We start from the raw sequence: 15846 nt of genomic DNA, 5'->3' as shown, positions 1-15846 counted from the left end.
ATTTCTAAGCTGTAAGGTAACTAACAGCCACATTTCCATAACAAAATGAATGTCTACAGGGAGGACTTGGGGCCAATTGGCCCTCTTGTGGGTTTTCTAGGTAAAAAGGCCAAATGGCCCCTGTCTGGGACTTCTAGTGTTGAAGGGCATACGACGAGCCTTGCGCTCCGCGAACTCGTCCACGATGCTCTGTATGTCACTGATTCAGTGATCTTTTAAGCGGTAGTCTCACGACCCGAATAGTAAACAATAAACATGGAGGACATGAAGTCGTTAGTGTTGCTGGTCTTGGTGCTGTGGCTTGTTGTCACCGACAACGCCAACAGATACTGGCAAGAGCGTATAGATGAGGCGAGGCGCATAAGGCTTCAGAAATTCTCGTAATTCGTAATTATTATTCTTCCGGGTTTGCGGTGTTTACAGATCCCAGCGCGCTCGCGGGGCGTGTGTGGGCATGTGAGAACACTCCTCCTCACCAATCAGTGCACAGGGGAGTGTCTGCTCACGCCCCCAACCTCACTCGGCACGGCTTGGCTCGCTTCAGCCCCACTCCAAAACGGTGCGAGTTTTAGGGGCTAAGCAGGGCTGAAACGAGCTGAGTCGTGCTGGTTTTTGGTAGTCGAAACGCGAGCCGTGTCGGGCTGAAGTGAGCTGAAGCGAGCTGAAGTGAGCTGAAAAAGGGTAGTGGAAAAGGGCCATAAGTAAAAAGGCCAAATGGCCCCTGTCTGGGACTTCTAGTGTTGAAGGGCATAGGACAAGCCTTGCGCTCCGCGAACTCGTCCACGATGCTCTGTATGTCACTGATTCAGTGAGCTTTTAAGCGGTAGTCTCACGACCCGAATAGTAAACAATAAACATGGAGGACATGAAGTCGTTAATGTTGCTGGTCTTGGTGCTGTGGCTTGTTGTCACCGACAACGCCAACAGATACTGGCAAGAGCGTATAGATGAGGCGAGGCGCATAAGGCTTCAGAAATTCTCGTAATTCGTAATTATTATTCTTCCGGGTTTGCGGTGTTTACAGATCCCAGCGCGCTCGCGGGGCGTGTGTGGGCATGTGAGGACACTCCTCCTCACCAATCAGTGCACAGGGGAGTGTCTGCTCACACCCCCAACCTCACTCGGCACGGCTTGGCTCGCTTCAGCCCCACTCCAAAACGGTGCGAGTTTTAGGGGCTAAGCAGGGCTGAAGCGAGCTGAGTCGTGCTGTTTTTTGGTAGTCGAAACGCGAGCCGTGTCGGGCTGAAGTGAGCTGAAAAAGGGTAGTGGAAAAGGGCCATAAATACAGTTTTACTGATATCTGAAAATTATATCACTTACCATGAAATTTGATTTCTCTCCGCTGCGTTGCTGATATGCGATCCACAGTGGATATTTGTATATCCCCGTTGTCAAGCCAGTCCATAGCAACAAAAGAAATGTAACTTTGCGCCATCTGGTGGTTATTTTGGGTAAAACAGGCTGGGGGCGTATTACCCCACGGGGGCGTATTACCCCACTCTACTCTAAACAACAGAGTAATCCAGTCAATATTTCTGACACAATTTGTTCAACATCATTTGATTTTCCACATACTGTTTGTAGTATAATGTATACACACACGTATATATAAGGGCGGCACGGTGGTGTAGTGGTTAGCGATGTCGCCTCACAGCAAGAAGGTTCCGGGATCGAGCCCTATGGCCGGTGAGGGCCTTTCTGTGTGGAGTTTGCATGTTCTCCCCGTGTCCGCGTGGGTTTCCTCCGGGTGCTCCGGTTTCCCCCACAGTCCAAAGACATGCAGGTTAGGTTAACTGGTGGCTCTAAATTGACCGTAGGTGTGAATGTGAGTGTGAATGGTTGTCTGTGTCTATGTGTCAGCCCTGTGATGACCTGGCGACTTGTCCAGGGTGTACCCCGCCTTTCGCCCGTAGTCAGCTGGGATAGGCTACAGCTTGCCTGCGACCCTGTAGGACAGGATAAAGCAGCTAGAGATAATGAGATGAGATGAGACGTATATATAAACTATTACCATGGCGCTGTTGAATTCTCGATCCTGATTGGTCAGCAGGTGTTGATTAATGTTCTGTGATAGCAGCTCTGAAAATAGTGCAGCTGTAACTGAAACCCAGGGTAATATTAATGCTCTTATTGTTGTTTCAACATTATATAGTAGTAACCAGGCTTGAAGTACTCGAGTCCAACTCGTGCCCTAATTTGAAGGACTCATGACTCGACTCGGACTCGTGCATTAACTGCATTCGGATTCGTAAACTGGAGACGAGGACTCGGATTTTTTATTTATTTTTTGTAACATGCCATAATAATTTGGCAGAAGATATTTATATCTACATTAATTTTGAACTAATTTCGTGTAAAAGTGTCACACCTGCACACCTTGGCTCATGTATCAGATAGACTCTCGGGCGCGCTCCAGACAGCGAACACGCCATAAACAACTAGCACGCGCACAGGATTAAGGCGCAATCAGCGCGCCGATAGAAAAATTGTGAAAACTCACTCACTTTGCAAAGTATTGAGTTGCGTTGCTGACACATTACCGAGCCTTATTTCTTTGCTTGATTTCCTGTTTCTTGTCTTTGATTCTGCCGAGTCTACGAGAGCCTGTTTGTGCCTCGCTCGACCTATCGCCTGTTTCATCGTTTTACGATTTTGCCTGCCGTTCTGGATTGTTTATGTCTTCACTTGTATTAAACAACACACCTTCTGCACTTGCATCCGTCTCCCAACCATCTCTGACAGAATACTTCACACTCCCTGATAAAGAGAAGCACGTTCACCTGTTCATACGGCATGTTCAGGAACAAACTAATGTTAACGGCGCTGAAACAGACACCGTCAAATGGTACGGTTGGAGTCTTGGACTCGACTCGGACTCAACTCAAAATTTTCTTTCATGACTTGGACTTGAACACTGGGGACTTGAGACTGGACTTTGACTCGAGGTTTAGTGACTCGACTACAACACTGGTAGTAACAACTAAACTAGGGACTTGTATGCTACAGTGGACAATCTACAGCTAACAATAAAGAGATATTAAGTGTTGTTATTTTATGAAGAAAAATGTCTAATTGTTGATATGATGTTTTGAGATGTTTATTGTTGTAAGGACAGTGTTCACTAAACTTTGCAACAGTTAGAGGTAAAGATATAACGTTAGATGTTCCATAAATATGGATAGTCTTGACAAACTGTGAGGGAAAAAAAATGAGAGGCAGATAAAGTAACAACTATATATATATATATTCTATCCTCATTCACTGGATATGAGCAATCATGCACTCTGATTGGCTATTCTACTACTAGGCTATCTACTCATATACCGTGAGTAGAGAAAAACAAAATGGCGGATCGTGTTGTTGAACCAACCGAGCATGAAATAAAAACTCTATTCAAAAACAAAACCCCAAAAAATACAAAAAAAGCAACAGAATATGGAATGAAAGTATTTGATGGTAAGAACGTACTTTTTTTATTTTTCAAGAATTATTATTATCGCATTTTTCATAAATTGCTTCCGTCATTTCACCAGTTTGTTTACATTCAGAGTGGAAATTATTTTGTCAGACGTTTTGTATGAAGTTTTTATTTTTTGAATTTGCAAAAAATAAAAATGCTCTGTTTCTCAAAGTCAAGTGAATGTGTATATATTAGAAAATTACTTTACTACATTAGAAAAGATATTCGTTGGTAAATTGCTGTGATGTTACTGGTAAAACACTAAATCAGTGCTGGACGTGATGGTATTTTTGAAAGAAAAAAATCAGTTTAATCAACAGTAACGCTCACTTCATCTCTCTCTCTCTCTCTCTCTCTCACACACATATATATTTTATTCCTTAAAGTGCATATCCTGGACCAATTTCGTGTTTTTTAATATGAAAGTATGTCCCTTGGGCGGCACGGTGGTGTAGTGGTTAGCGCTGTCGCCTCACAGCAAGAAGGTCCGGGTTCGAGCCCCGTGGCCGGCGAGGGCCTTTCTGTGTGGAGTTTGCATGTTCTCCCCGTGTCCGCGTGGGTTTCCTCCGGGTGCTCCGGTTTCCCCCACAGTCCAAAGACATGCAGGTTAGGTTAACTGGTGACTCTAAATTGACCGTAGGTGTGAATGTGAGTGTGAATGGTTGTCTGTGTCTATGTGTCAGCCCTGTGATGACCTGGCGACTTGTCCAGGGTGTACCCCGCCTTTCGCCCGTAGTCAGCTGGGATAGGCTCCAGCTTGCCATATTTTTTTAAATTACTATTATGTATTTATGTATTTCTTCATTTAGAAGAGTACTGGCGACTGTAGGAGAAAGATTTCCTAAGCTACACACATGGAATCGGCTAAGCAGAATTGTATATACATTTAATGTGTTTGACAGGTCCCAAGATCTCAAGCCCTGACATGCCGTATATCCCTTGATACATGTGAAGTAAGTGTATTATCGCCCAGCGCTTTCGTGTTGTTTACTTTTGTGTGTCAATAAATAACATTATCCGTGTACCACACAAACACAGGAACACCTAATTTAGAGTATAGTCTCTCTTATTTCTTTCCCTGGCAACAGTCAACTCGTGAATTGCCGATTTTCTTGGTCTTTTTCTCGGCTCTGCTTGGTCCTCGGCTTCGAGGGCCTCTGTGGATGCGGCACTTCGCCTTCTGTCAGGGGAGACGAACACGGCTGGCTCCTTTGGTGATGCTGACACAGATGGACACGGTGTTGCTTTGGGCATTCTAACAGATGGAACTGCGTCTTTTTTCAGATCAAGTTGCTTCTTGAAGCCCATTTCCCACTGCAAATAGTTCTCAAAGTCATCGGGTTTTATGAAGCGAGCCCCGGATATGATGCTGTGGTCTGTTGTATGTTGCCAGTTTTTCCAGGTGTCTCGCCCGAAGCGCTCGCATTTCTCTCTCATTGTCTGGTCTTTTGGAAAACGATGAGTACTAATCCCATCATGATTAGTGTCGCTACACCCTCCTACGATACATCTGTTAACCATTTTAATAATTACGTTTTAACGTTGAAGAAATTTGCAGAAAACCACCAGACCAGCGCTGACGTAGGATTCAGAAGGAGGCGTTCCGCACGTGATATCACGAAAATCAACGTTTGCTGGGAAATCCAAATGCCAAGTTTTTTCAGAGGCGGACCAATTCACCTCAAATGGCTTGATTTCAACTGAATTTTTCTGGTATTGCGCAAGGTAAAAAAATTGCACAAGATACAAAATATGACAGATATTTGACCAAAGTTTAATATAAAATAAGAGAATTACATTGATCTTGCTCCTAAATATACCCAAGATGTGCAGTTTAATAATTGACTGGAATTTCTGGAAACTGCCAGAAAATCACGAGTACACTGGATAAATATACCAAGAGGACGGAAACTATTTCAATAAACTTAACCTGCCCATGCTGATAAAAGGTTTTGCTGATATTCAAGTGTTTAACTCTACCACACCACCGACTAAATGAAATACAATAACAGACAGATCGTATTAAATCAGAATAAAGATCTATAACTGGAGTTGAATAAACATTAAACTCGTACAAACATTAAGCCTAGCATCAAGCTAACATTGCTTATTGATGGGTGTTTTATGTGGCGTAAAGTCAAAAATCTTCAACTGCAAATCAAAATAAAACCAATAATAATAATAAAATGGACATTAGCGAAGAAATAAAATTGACTTCACTGCACTATCACCATTTGCACTACTGTGCATTCATACCACGTTTTGTATATACTGCAAATATCTATATATCATATCATTATACCATCCCATACCCTGTACATTTATACATTTATATTTGTACATTACACTTATGCAGGGCCGGCTCTAGGTCTTTGGCTGCCCTAGGCGAGATTGAGTTTTGGCGCCCCCCCCAAGAAAAAAACCCCTCTTATAACATCTAAATAACACTTTAATCTAATCACTCTATTCTATTACTATTGAACAATGTACGGTGCATGGACAATAAACAAGAAGTCATTTTTATCTTTTTCATTATTGTTATTATTGTTATCATTATTCACATAAAGTGTCACAAAGTAAAATGACCACACAAATTCAATACATATCTCCATATAATGGGCAAAAACTCTTCCGCACCCTGTTCAAAGTGTAGTGCATGGACAATAAACAAGAAATTATTTTTAGTTTCTTTTTTGCTATTAAAAGTTAAGTCATCTCTGAAGAATTAACAAATTAAATGAATAAAAAATTCTACAATTCTAAATTGTGCAAACTTAAGCACCCTGTTAAGACATCAATGGGCTGTATTTTCAAACAAAAGTGCTATTATGGGTACTTTGTTATTGAAGTCTATTGCTGTTTGCATCTAGTTAGCTAGGCAGACATTGATTCAGGCGTCTAAAATATTAATTTGCCACTATAATGGTTGATATGAGAGATTAGATCAGACTTACGACTTCGCTCTATTTGTTTCTTCCTGTAGCCTTCGTTTGCGCCCTTGCGCACCCGAGAGTTTGGATTTCTTCATTTAAGCACTTGTAGTCTGGGCTACTTTTTGCAGTGGAACACCGCTCCCCCCGCCCCCCTTATAACCTATCATTGTGCATTTTTCGTAGGCATAAGGAAATCACCGACCACTACTGCGTAGGCTACACTTGTTTTTCAACCTTTTTGAGCCAGGGCGCACTTTTTTCAATGAAAAAATCTCAAGGCACATCACCAATAGAAAATGTTGACTGAAACTAAAACGCTGTTGCCAATATTTACAATATACAGTCATTCTATAATTTTCCACGGTACACTTGGTGATCTCTCACGGCACACTAGTGTTCCGCAGTACTAGAGTTCGGCAGCACAGTGGTTGAAAACACTGTACACCAATGACTACGTTTACATGCACGTCCAAATCGAGCTGCTGTCGGTAATCGAGCAAAGGGTCCCAGCAGGGGTGCCAGAGAAATCCAATCCTACATGCACAAGTGAAATCGGGCTATTGTACAAGGTGCATTGTGCACCCGAGCCACACGTGGCGCTACACGCCCCATCGTGTTGGTACACTTCCGGTTGTCGTCATGAAGAAGAGCTATAGTGTTGCCAGATACCGCTGACATTTTCCAGCCCAAAACATGTTCAAATCCGCTAAAATGCACTTAAAACACCCAATCTGGCAACACTAGCAGTTCCGTGTTCAAGCTGTTCGGCTTGCTCTAACAGACTGTATGGCTACAAACTGTCCGGCGCAGACTACTGTTTTGTAAGAAAACTTATTTTGCACAATAATATTTTTCTAAAGTCCATGTTTTGCTTACAAAAAAATATTTTTTTTGCTTACAATTTAACTTATGTCTTAATAAACACACAAAAAGTTCAGTTGTTTTGTTTTTATTGACATTCTTCAGATGTTGGACATATATACACACACACACACACACACAAATACAATGACTTGTTTATGTACACAATTCACAGCTATGCAACAGCTGTACAGATGTATTTGGTGATACAGTAAGTGAGCTAAATTTTAACAGTGCAAACAATGCCACAAAAAGAAAAGATTCATGCCGTTGTCATGATTCGTTGTCATGCCGACCGAGGCTGTTGTGTTTCCCGCTTGTGGTCTCGTCACTCGTCACTTCCGGAAGTAGCTCGACAACTAGCTCGATAGGGTTTACATGCACAAAGTACCTCGGTAGAAATCGCATAAACTAGGTCGTGTAGCTCGATTCCGAGAAATCAAGTTCGGTTCAATTTCAGCCGAATTAAGGTGTATACATGGCATTTTGAACTTCGATTTCAGTCGAGCAACGGCAGAAATTCGATTCTCTCTATGTGCATGTAAACGTAGTGACTGATGCACTTGGTAACATCTCCATTCAATAACTCCATCCCTCCTTTTTGGTGGGGTTTTGGTCGCCCTTGGCGCCCCTGGGCACACTTTGCACTTAGGCTATTACATGGCCAAAACAGAGAATAGCCATGGATGCGCACTTGTACGCCCGAAGACACACTATAGACAGGGCGAACCACTGTTGAGCGCTTATTGTTTCATGATTAACAACCACCACCACACCCCGCTTTTTTTGACAAATCGCACCCTGACTACATGCTTTGCTGTACAATTAAATTAGGCTAAGACATTATAATGCTGACTCGTTTTCAGAATAGTGGAAGTCATAATTTTTCTCCCCCTGTTTCTGCGCCCCTGGATGGACGCAGCGCCCTTAGCATTTGCCTATATTGCCTATGCCACGGGCCGGCTCTGCACTTATGTTATTTACTGCTATGCACTGTACATTTCGTTGCCTTGTACCTGTGACATGTGCAATCACAAGAAAGTTGAATCTAATCTAAAAACGAGGACCAGTTAAACTCGCCGTAAACATTCATTTAAAAATCTCTACTTCAATTCCCTCATAAAATTAAAAGTAAAGGGAAAAAATCATATTGTTACATCCTACATATTGAAATTCATGCATGAAAGTGATTTGTTGTTCTCTTTTTATGACATATCGAAGATTCTTACATCTACTGTGGCAATATTAAAAAAAATACTTTCATTGAAAATCTGAAATGTGATTTAATGCTTTAAATGTTAATGTGAGTGTCAAGTCATGTCAACCCATCATTATGGAAAGTTGACTTTTTCAAGATGGCGGCTTGTAAAACATGTAAAGGTTAGCATAAGAGCACAAGTCTAACATTTCAAGACTGTTAAGCAGAAGATAATGACATAGAATTATTAGATTTCCGATAGTTTACCGTATGTACTAGCTTTATCTTATGGATGGTGAGATTGGTTTTTGTTGGATTCCAGCTCATGTGGGTATTAAAGGAAATGAAATGGCTGATAAATTGGCCAAAAGATCTGTAAATAAAACCTATTATGACATTTATTACCCTTTTACGGCGGCACGGTGGTGTAGTGGTTAGCGCTGTCGCCTCACAGCAAGAAGGTCCGGGTTCGAGCCCCATAGCCGGCGAGGGCCTTTCTGTGCGGAGTTTGCATGTTCTCCCCGTGTCCGCGTGGGTTTCCTCCGGGTGCTCCGGTTTCCCCCACAGTCCAAAGACATTCAGGTTAGGTTAACTGGTGACTCTAAATTGAGCGTAGGTGTGAATGTGAGTGTGAATGGTTGTCTGTGTCTATGTGTCAGCCCTGTGATGACCTGGCGACTTGTCCAGGGTGTACCCCGCCTTTCGCCCGTAGTCAGCTGGGATAGGCTCCAGCTTGCCTGCGACCCTGTAGAACAGGATAAAGCGGCTAGAGATAATGAGATGAGATGAGATGAGATTACCCTTTTACCACTTCTGATATCAAGATGTTATTTTTACAGTAAGACAGATGGGAAAATTCTCAAACTGGTAGATTCTTCAACCAACTTGAACCAAATATTACAACACATACCACATATTCTGACAAAAACAGAAACAAACAAAGGATAATTTCAAGACTCAGATTTGGAAAATGTCTACTTAATGACACACAATTTCTTAAAAAAACAAACAAACAAAAACCTCCAATCACGGGTGGCATGGTGGTGTAGTGGTTAGCACTGTCGCCTTATAGCAAGAAGGTTCTGGGTTCGAGCCCAGCAGCCGATGAGGGCCTTTCTGTGTGGAATTTGCATGTTCTTCCTGTGTCTGTGTGGGTTTCCTCCAGGTTCTCCAGTTTCCCTCACAGTCCAAAGTGACTCTAAATTGACTCTAAATTGACTGTAGGTGTGAATGTGAGTGTTTGTTTGTCTCTCTGTGTCAGCCCTGTGATGACCTGGCGACTTGTCCAGGGTGTACCCCGCCTTTCACCCGTAGTCAGCTGGGATAGGCTCCAGCTTGCCTGCGACCCTGTAGAACAGGAAAAAGCAGCTACAGATAATGAGATGAGATGAGTTTTAACATAAAGTAAGCTTCGTTGATGCTATAAACCCCCCACCGATGGAAACCCGAGCGCAAAACCGTTCACGACAACCGCAGTCCCAAAGTCAGCAAGTCAACTGATCAAGTCAACCTGGGGAACGCTCTGGACACTTACAGTAATGCTTTCATGGCTGAGGACTACAGTTGACTTGCTACTGTAACTTTAGGACTGCAGTTGTCATGAACAGTTTTGCACTCAAGTTTCCATCAATGAAGAGTTTATAACATCAACGAAACTGACTTAATGTTAAAACTGTTAATGATATAGTCACGTTGTCTGTTGTTGCCCAAATGAGGATGGGTTCCCTTTTGAGTCTGGTTCCTCTCGAGGTTTCTTCCTCATGTCGTCTGAGGGAGTTTTTCCTTACTGCCACCGTCGCCACAGGCGTGCTTATTGGGTATAGATTAGGGATAAAATTAGCTCATGTTTTAAGTCGTTCAAATTCTGTAAAGCTGCTTTATCCTGTTCTACAGGGTCGCAGGCAAGCTGGAGCCTATCCCAGCTGACTACGGGCGAAAGGCGGGGTACACCCTGGACAAGTCGCCAGGTCATCACAGGGCTGACACATAGACACAGACAACCATTCACACCTACGGTCAATTTAGAGTCACCAGTTAACCTAACCTGCATGTCTTTGGACTGTGGGGGAAACCGGAGCACCCGGAGGAAACCCACGCGGACACGGGGAGAACATCCAAACTCCACACAGAAAGGCCCTCGCCGGCCACGGGGCTCAAACCCGGACCTTCTTGCTGTGAGGCGACAGCGATAAAGTTAGGTTAACTGGTGACTCTAAATTGACCGTAGGTGTGAATGGAAACTCGTATTAAATGTGTGTGTGTGCTTGGTCACATTATCTGCACTCGACACCAAATCACTTTGAGTCGGAGTGCCCATAAAAGAAGCTCAAGATGTCAAGCGGAACCAATGATTCAGTGGAGTTTGTTTCGTGCCGTGCATGTTTATTGGACGGACAGTCAGTCCAATACAACAGATGCGTGGAAATTTTTTTGAAACGGAATGTATTTTTTTTTTTTTTGGTTAAAATATAGCATAATTGTGTTTTTTAGTTTATAGACTATATTTGCGGGTAGTCGTTTTATTATTATTGTTAATAATAACATGCAAGTTAGTTAACTGATAATAATAATAATAGTGAGCGGAAGCTGTGAGCGGAATAGTTTACCCGAGACTTGATGATGTGAGTTGGCCGATTTATCGGTTTAATTAGTGAATCGTGAGCCGTGTGTGTCCCTCCGAGATGCCCAGCAGTGGTGCAGCAGTGAAGGTGAAGAGGAGCAGGCGCCGCAGCAGAGCTCCGAGAGAAGATCCGGCGAGAAACGAGCTCATCTCCATCTCGGTCCAGAGCGCACAGCAGTGTCTCCTCCAGCACGATTACGGCACCGCGTTCGTCCACTTCCTCCTGGCCCTCAACCTCGCTCCGACTCTGAAAGATCTGGCGAGAGTAAGATCCAGTGCTCTATCATCATCATCATCATTTTTCAGGGGAAAGTAGCTCAAACAAGCTCAAAAAGTCCCTGTATGACGTCACAGACTGACTAATTTGCATATCAGCTGTTCATGAAGGGTTGTTTTACAATCAGCTAAAAATCACATTTAACACTTCAATATCAAAAGGCTTGACTAAATAAACTTGGTTGCTTATTGTAGCCCTGTGATCGCTCTATTTACCATGCAAAAAAAAAATTTCAAGTCAAGTCAACTTTGTCAAATATGCTATACATGCTCGACATCGGCGGCACGGTGGTGTAGTGGTTAGCGCTGTCGCCTCACAGCAAGAAGGTCCTGGGTTCGAGCCCCGGGGCCGGCGAGGGCCTTTCTGTGCGGAGTTTGCATGTTCTCCCCGTGTCCGCGTGGGTTTCCTCCGGGTGCTCCGGTTTCCCCCACAGTCCAAAGACATGCAGGTTAGGTTAACTGGTGACTCTAAATTGACCGTAGGTGTGAATGTGAGTGTGAATGGTTGTCTGTGTCTATGTGTCAGCCCTGTGATGACCTGGCGACTTGTCCAGGGTGTACCCCGCCTTTCACCCGTAGTCAGCTGGGATAGGCTCCAGCTTGCCTGCGACCCTGTAGAACAGGATAAAGGGCAATTCCATGTAAATGTCAACCTCACCATGCAAAAATAAAGCAACATGTAATACATCAAAACCACTCCCAGAGATCTCACCTAGGCCTGTATTTTACAGATGTGAATAAGTTGAACCAATTTGTAACCAACCTAATATGTCACTGTCAGTCTTTCTTTCTTATAATGTAAAACCCAAGCTAAAATCAACTTTGATCATGTACAATTCTATATTATTCCCACAAGCCACAGAAATGTATGCTAAAATCCACAAAACAGCAAAACAATAGCCATCCTAAATATTATTTAAGAACTTTGATAGTTTTAGCTGATATTTAGAGAGTTTTTCAAAGGGTTATGGTGGTTAAATTGCTGATTTTCTAAACATATGCCATGTCTATTTCAGACGTGTCACATCCATAACGGAATTTCGTCACATCCGTAACGCTGACTTTTCCTTCCGAAACTCTGCATGAAATACAAAATATTTTAAACAAAGATTTTTTAATATTCACCTTGGACCCCTCTATCAAATGGATATCTCCATTTCGACATTAGGTTTACAATTTCACAGAGTTTGATAAAAATGTACAGTCACCCAAGAAAAGTGATACTTTTTCTGTCACGTCCATAACGCATCTTTTATTGGCGTTTTCTGGCATGGCCTAGATGTACTATGGGAATTGTTCTTGTTCTATCACTTCTCCAGTATGGTACAGCCTTAAAATATGCAACACCTGTTTAAATACTGGGAGACAATAAAACATGCACTGGGTCATTTGTTGCCATTTTGAGTTCAAGTGTCACGTCCATAACGCTGGAATTGCTCTTAACCGGCTAGAGATAATGAGATGAGATGCTCGACCTACAGCACAGGTGAAATTTCATTCCTCTCTGACCCATGGTGCAAACAGGCAATGCAATAAATAAAAATAGAATAACTGAAAAAAAACCCCCAAACAACAATATAAACAGTATAAACACTCTAGATAGGAACTAGACATAGACTAAACACTCAAACAATATAAACAGTATAAACACTAGATAAGAACTACATACAGACTAAACACTCAAACAGACAATATAAACAGTATAAACACTCTAGATATGAACTAGATGTAGACTAAACACTCATATATATATATATATATATATATATATATATATATATATATATATATATATAGGGCAGCACAGTGGTGTAGTGGTTAGTGCTGTTGCCTCACAGCAAGAAGGTCCGGGTTCGAGCCCCATGGCCGGCGAGGGCCTTTCTGTGTGGAGTTTGCATGTTGTCCGCGTGGGTTTCCTCCGGGTGCTCCGGTTTCCCCAAAGACATGCAGGTTAGGTTAACTGGTGACTCTAAATTGAGCGTAGGTGTGAATGTGAGTGTGAATGGTTGTCTGTGTCTATGTGTCAGCCCTGTGATGACCTGGCGACTTGTCCAGGGTGTACCCCGCCTTTCGCCCATATATATATATATATATATATATATATATATATATATATATATATATATATATATATATCTCTTCACCATGGAAATTATTCTGCAATCATCCACCACTGTTGTCTTCTGTGGGTGTTCAGGTCTTTTTGCATCGAGTTCACCAGTGCTTGCTTTCTTTCTCAGGATGTACCAAACTGTAGATTTTGCCACTCCTAATATTGTAGCAATTTCTCGGATGGGTTTTTTCTGTTTTCGCAGCTTAAGGATGGCTTGTTTCACCTGCATGGAGAGCTCCTTTGACCGCATGTTTTCTTCACAGCAAAATCTTCCAAACGCAAGCACCACACCTCAAATCAACTCCAGGCCTTTTATCTGCTTAATTGAGAATGGCATAACGAAGGAATTGCCCACACCTGCCCATGAAATAGCCTTTGAGTCAACTGTCCAATTACTTTTGGTCCCTTTAAAAACAGGGTGGCACATGTTAAGGAGCTGAAACTCCTAAACCCTTCATCCAATTTTAATGTGAATACCCTCAAATGAAAGCTGAAAGTCTGGACTTTGTCCATGTTCATTATATAACTATAACTTGAATATGTTTCAGTAAACAGGTAAAAAAAAAACAATTTGTGTCAGCGTCCAAATATATATGGACCCAACTGTAGATAAATACCTCACAGGCACCATTTTGTGAAGGCAAGTGTACACTGTTTGCTTTCCTAGCATTACACCGTTATCTTTCTGAACCCGCAGGATTCCTTCAGGTTCACGGTTCTGAAGTGGGCAGACGAGCTGGACGGAGTCGGTCGCATCCAGGAGCTTTTCGACTGCTACGAGCAAGCGCTGGAGCTCTTCCCGAAAGATGAGGTGATCATCAACAGCATGGGCGAGCATCTTTTCAGGTACCGTTTCTTGTTTCTTATTGAGGAGAGGAGGCTCGATCACGCCTCTCGTTGGTCAGCAGCAAGAGAATGAGACGTTGCGGTTTGTGTATCTCAGGATGGGATTCAGGGACGAGGCCGCGGCGCATTTCTATAAAGCCTTGAAACTGAAGCCGGATTTCCCCGAAGCCAAGGAGAACTTCTACAGGGTGGCGAACTGGCTGGTGGAGCGCTGGCATTTCCTCATGCTTAATGACAACGGGCGAAATCGCAAGTACCAGCTTGCCATTCAGAGGGCGGTGCAGGATGGGTGTAGAACCGTTCTGGATATCGGGACAGGAACGGGCATCCTCGGGTAAGATCTTGACTCAGTCGGATTCATAGCGCTTCGTCATGTGGATCAGTCGACCCCTTGCACTGATGTCACACTTGCATTAGCTACCATTGTCCTGGGGGACAAGTGAAGTTTGTTTCCATACTGAAGACGAGCGATATTGATGTCAGACGTCTGTAGTTCAAAGAAAGCTACAGCTAAAAAAAAAAACTTCACTACTGGATTACTCAGATAATCGAAGTCAGAAAGAAGCAAAGGATAGATCCACGCGGAAATTTGAGTTTATTAGCCGTTATGATCCGTACAAAATTCCTCAAAACCATTGGTGATTTGTAGCCAAGTGTTACCTTGATCGATGTTGGAATGTACGATTTCTCTGTTTTAATTGAATAAACACTCCTTATTCGTTTGCTGGAAGGGAAGAGAAGACAAGGGAGGATTGGAAATCGAGCCAGTATGGTTTGTTTCCACCTGATACTAAAACTTGTAGTGTCCTAGCAACTATCGCAAAGATACGTCTCTGAAGGTTCTTAGTAGGGCTGCGTACCGGTACTGCGTACCGGTACTGTACTGTGAAAATCGATTCGGTACAGGTCCAAAATACCGGATCATGAAGTACCGATATAAATTTACACCAAGTATCTGCTTATTTTGTGACTGAAGATGTGTAAATCCTACCACAAAGATGAAAATTTAGCACTGGAAAAGACGTAAAATGCCGCGCTGAAACTTGAAATCAGAGCCATCTTTGATTTGAGATCCTCTCGCCACAGTCTCACGAGACATTGCAAGAGCTTGGCTGATCCAGCGTTCTGATTGGTCAAAAAGACTCAAAAGCAGGTCAGCCATTTTTCCTTTGCTGGCATTGGCGGCCTTTGTTGCTTTGTGTAATTTTGCCGCGCAAGTTAAACGCCGCGGACTGCGCGTAGTCTGTAGTACTCTAGTGTAGTCAGTTCTCGCTGTGAGACAACTTATGACTTTTTGTCCCAAGTTAACCAGGGTTTTTTCTAGAAAAATTTAGTATGAGGGCGCTCACCATGGCGAGGGAGCGAAGCGGGGGGGGGGATGGTGCCGGTTGTCCCCCCCCCTCCGCCGTGCAAAGCCTTTGAAAAATGCTCCAATGGGACATTCTGAGGCTATCTGAGAGGGAAATTGTAACAAATTGTCTGTCAACATTGAAAAAGAAAGAAGTAATCTTCTTCTTCTGCCCCGGACAGTCTTTGGCT

General features: G+C 43.0%; 1 protein-coding gene across 1 annotated transcript in view; it reads left to right on the top strand.

Annotated features, from left to right (window-relative positions):
• The first annotated feature begins 10844 nt into the window (after window positions 1-10844).
• Window positions 10845-15846, top strand: part of prmt9 (protein arginine methyltransferase 9) — a 46013-nt gene continuing 41011 nt past the window's right edge. The window contains exons 1-3 of the mRNA XM_060926547.1: window positions 10845-11337; window positions 14159-14307; window positions 14405-14641. Of these exons, the coding sequence (XP_060782530.1) occupies window positions 11134-11337; window positions 14159-14307; window positions 14405-14641 (590 nt within the window). The 5' untranslated portion in view covers window positions 10845-11133. The remainder of the gene's footprint in view (window positions 11338-14158; window positions 14308-14404; window positions 14642-15846) is intronic.

The sequence above is a fragment of the Neoarius graeffei genome, chromosome 7, assembly GCF_027579695.1.
Source record: "Neoarius graeffei isolate fNeoGra1 chromosome 7, fNeoGra1.pri, whole genome shotgun sequence".
In the NCBI taxonomy this organism is placed as follows: domain Eukaryota; kingdom Metazoa; phylum Chordata; class Actinopteri; order Siluriformes; family Ariidae; genus Neoarius; species Neoarius graeffei.
The sequence above is the reverse complement of the archived record's forward strand: the minus strand, read 5'-3'. Positions and strand labels throughout refer to the sequence as shown.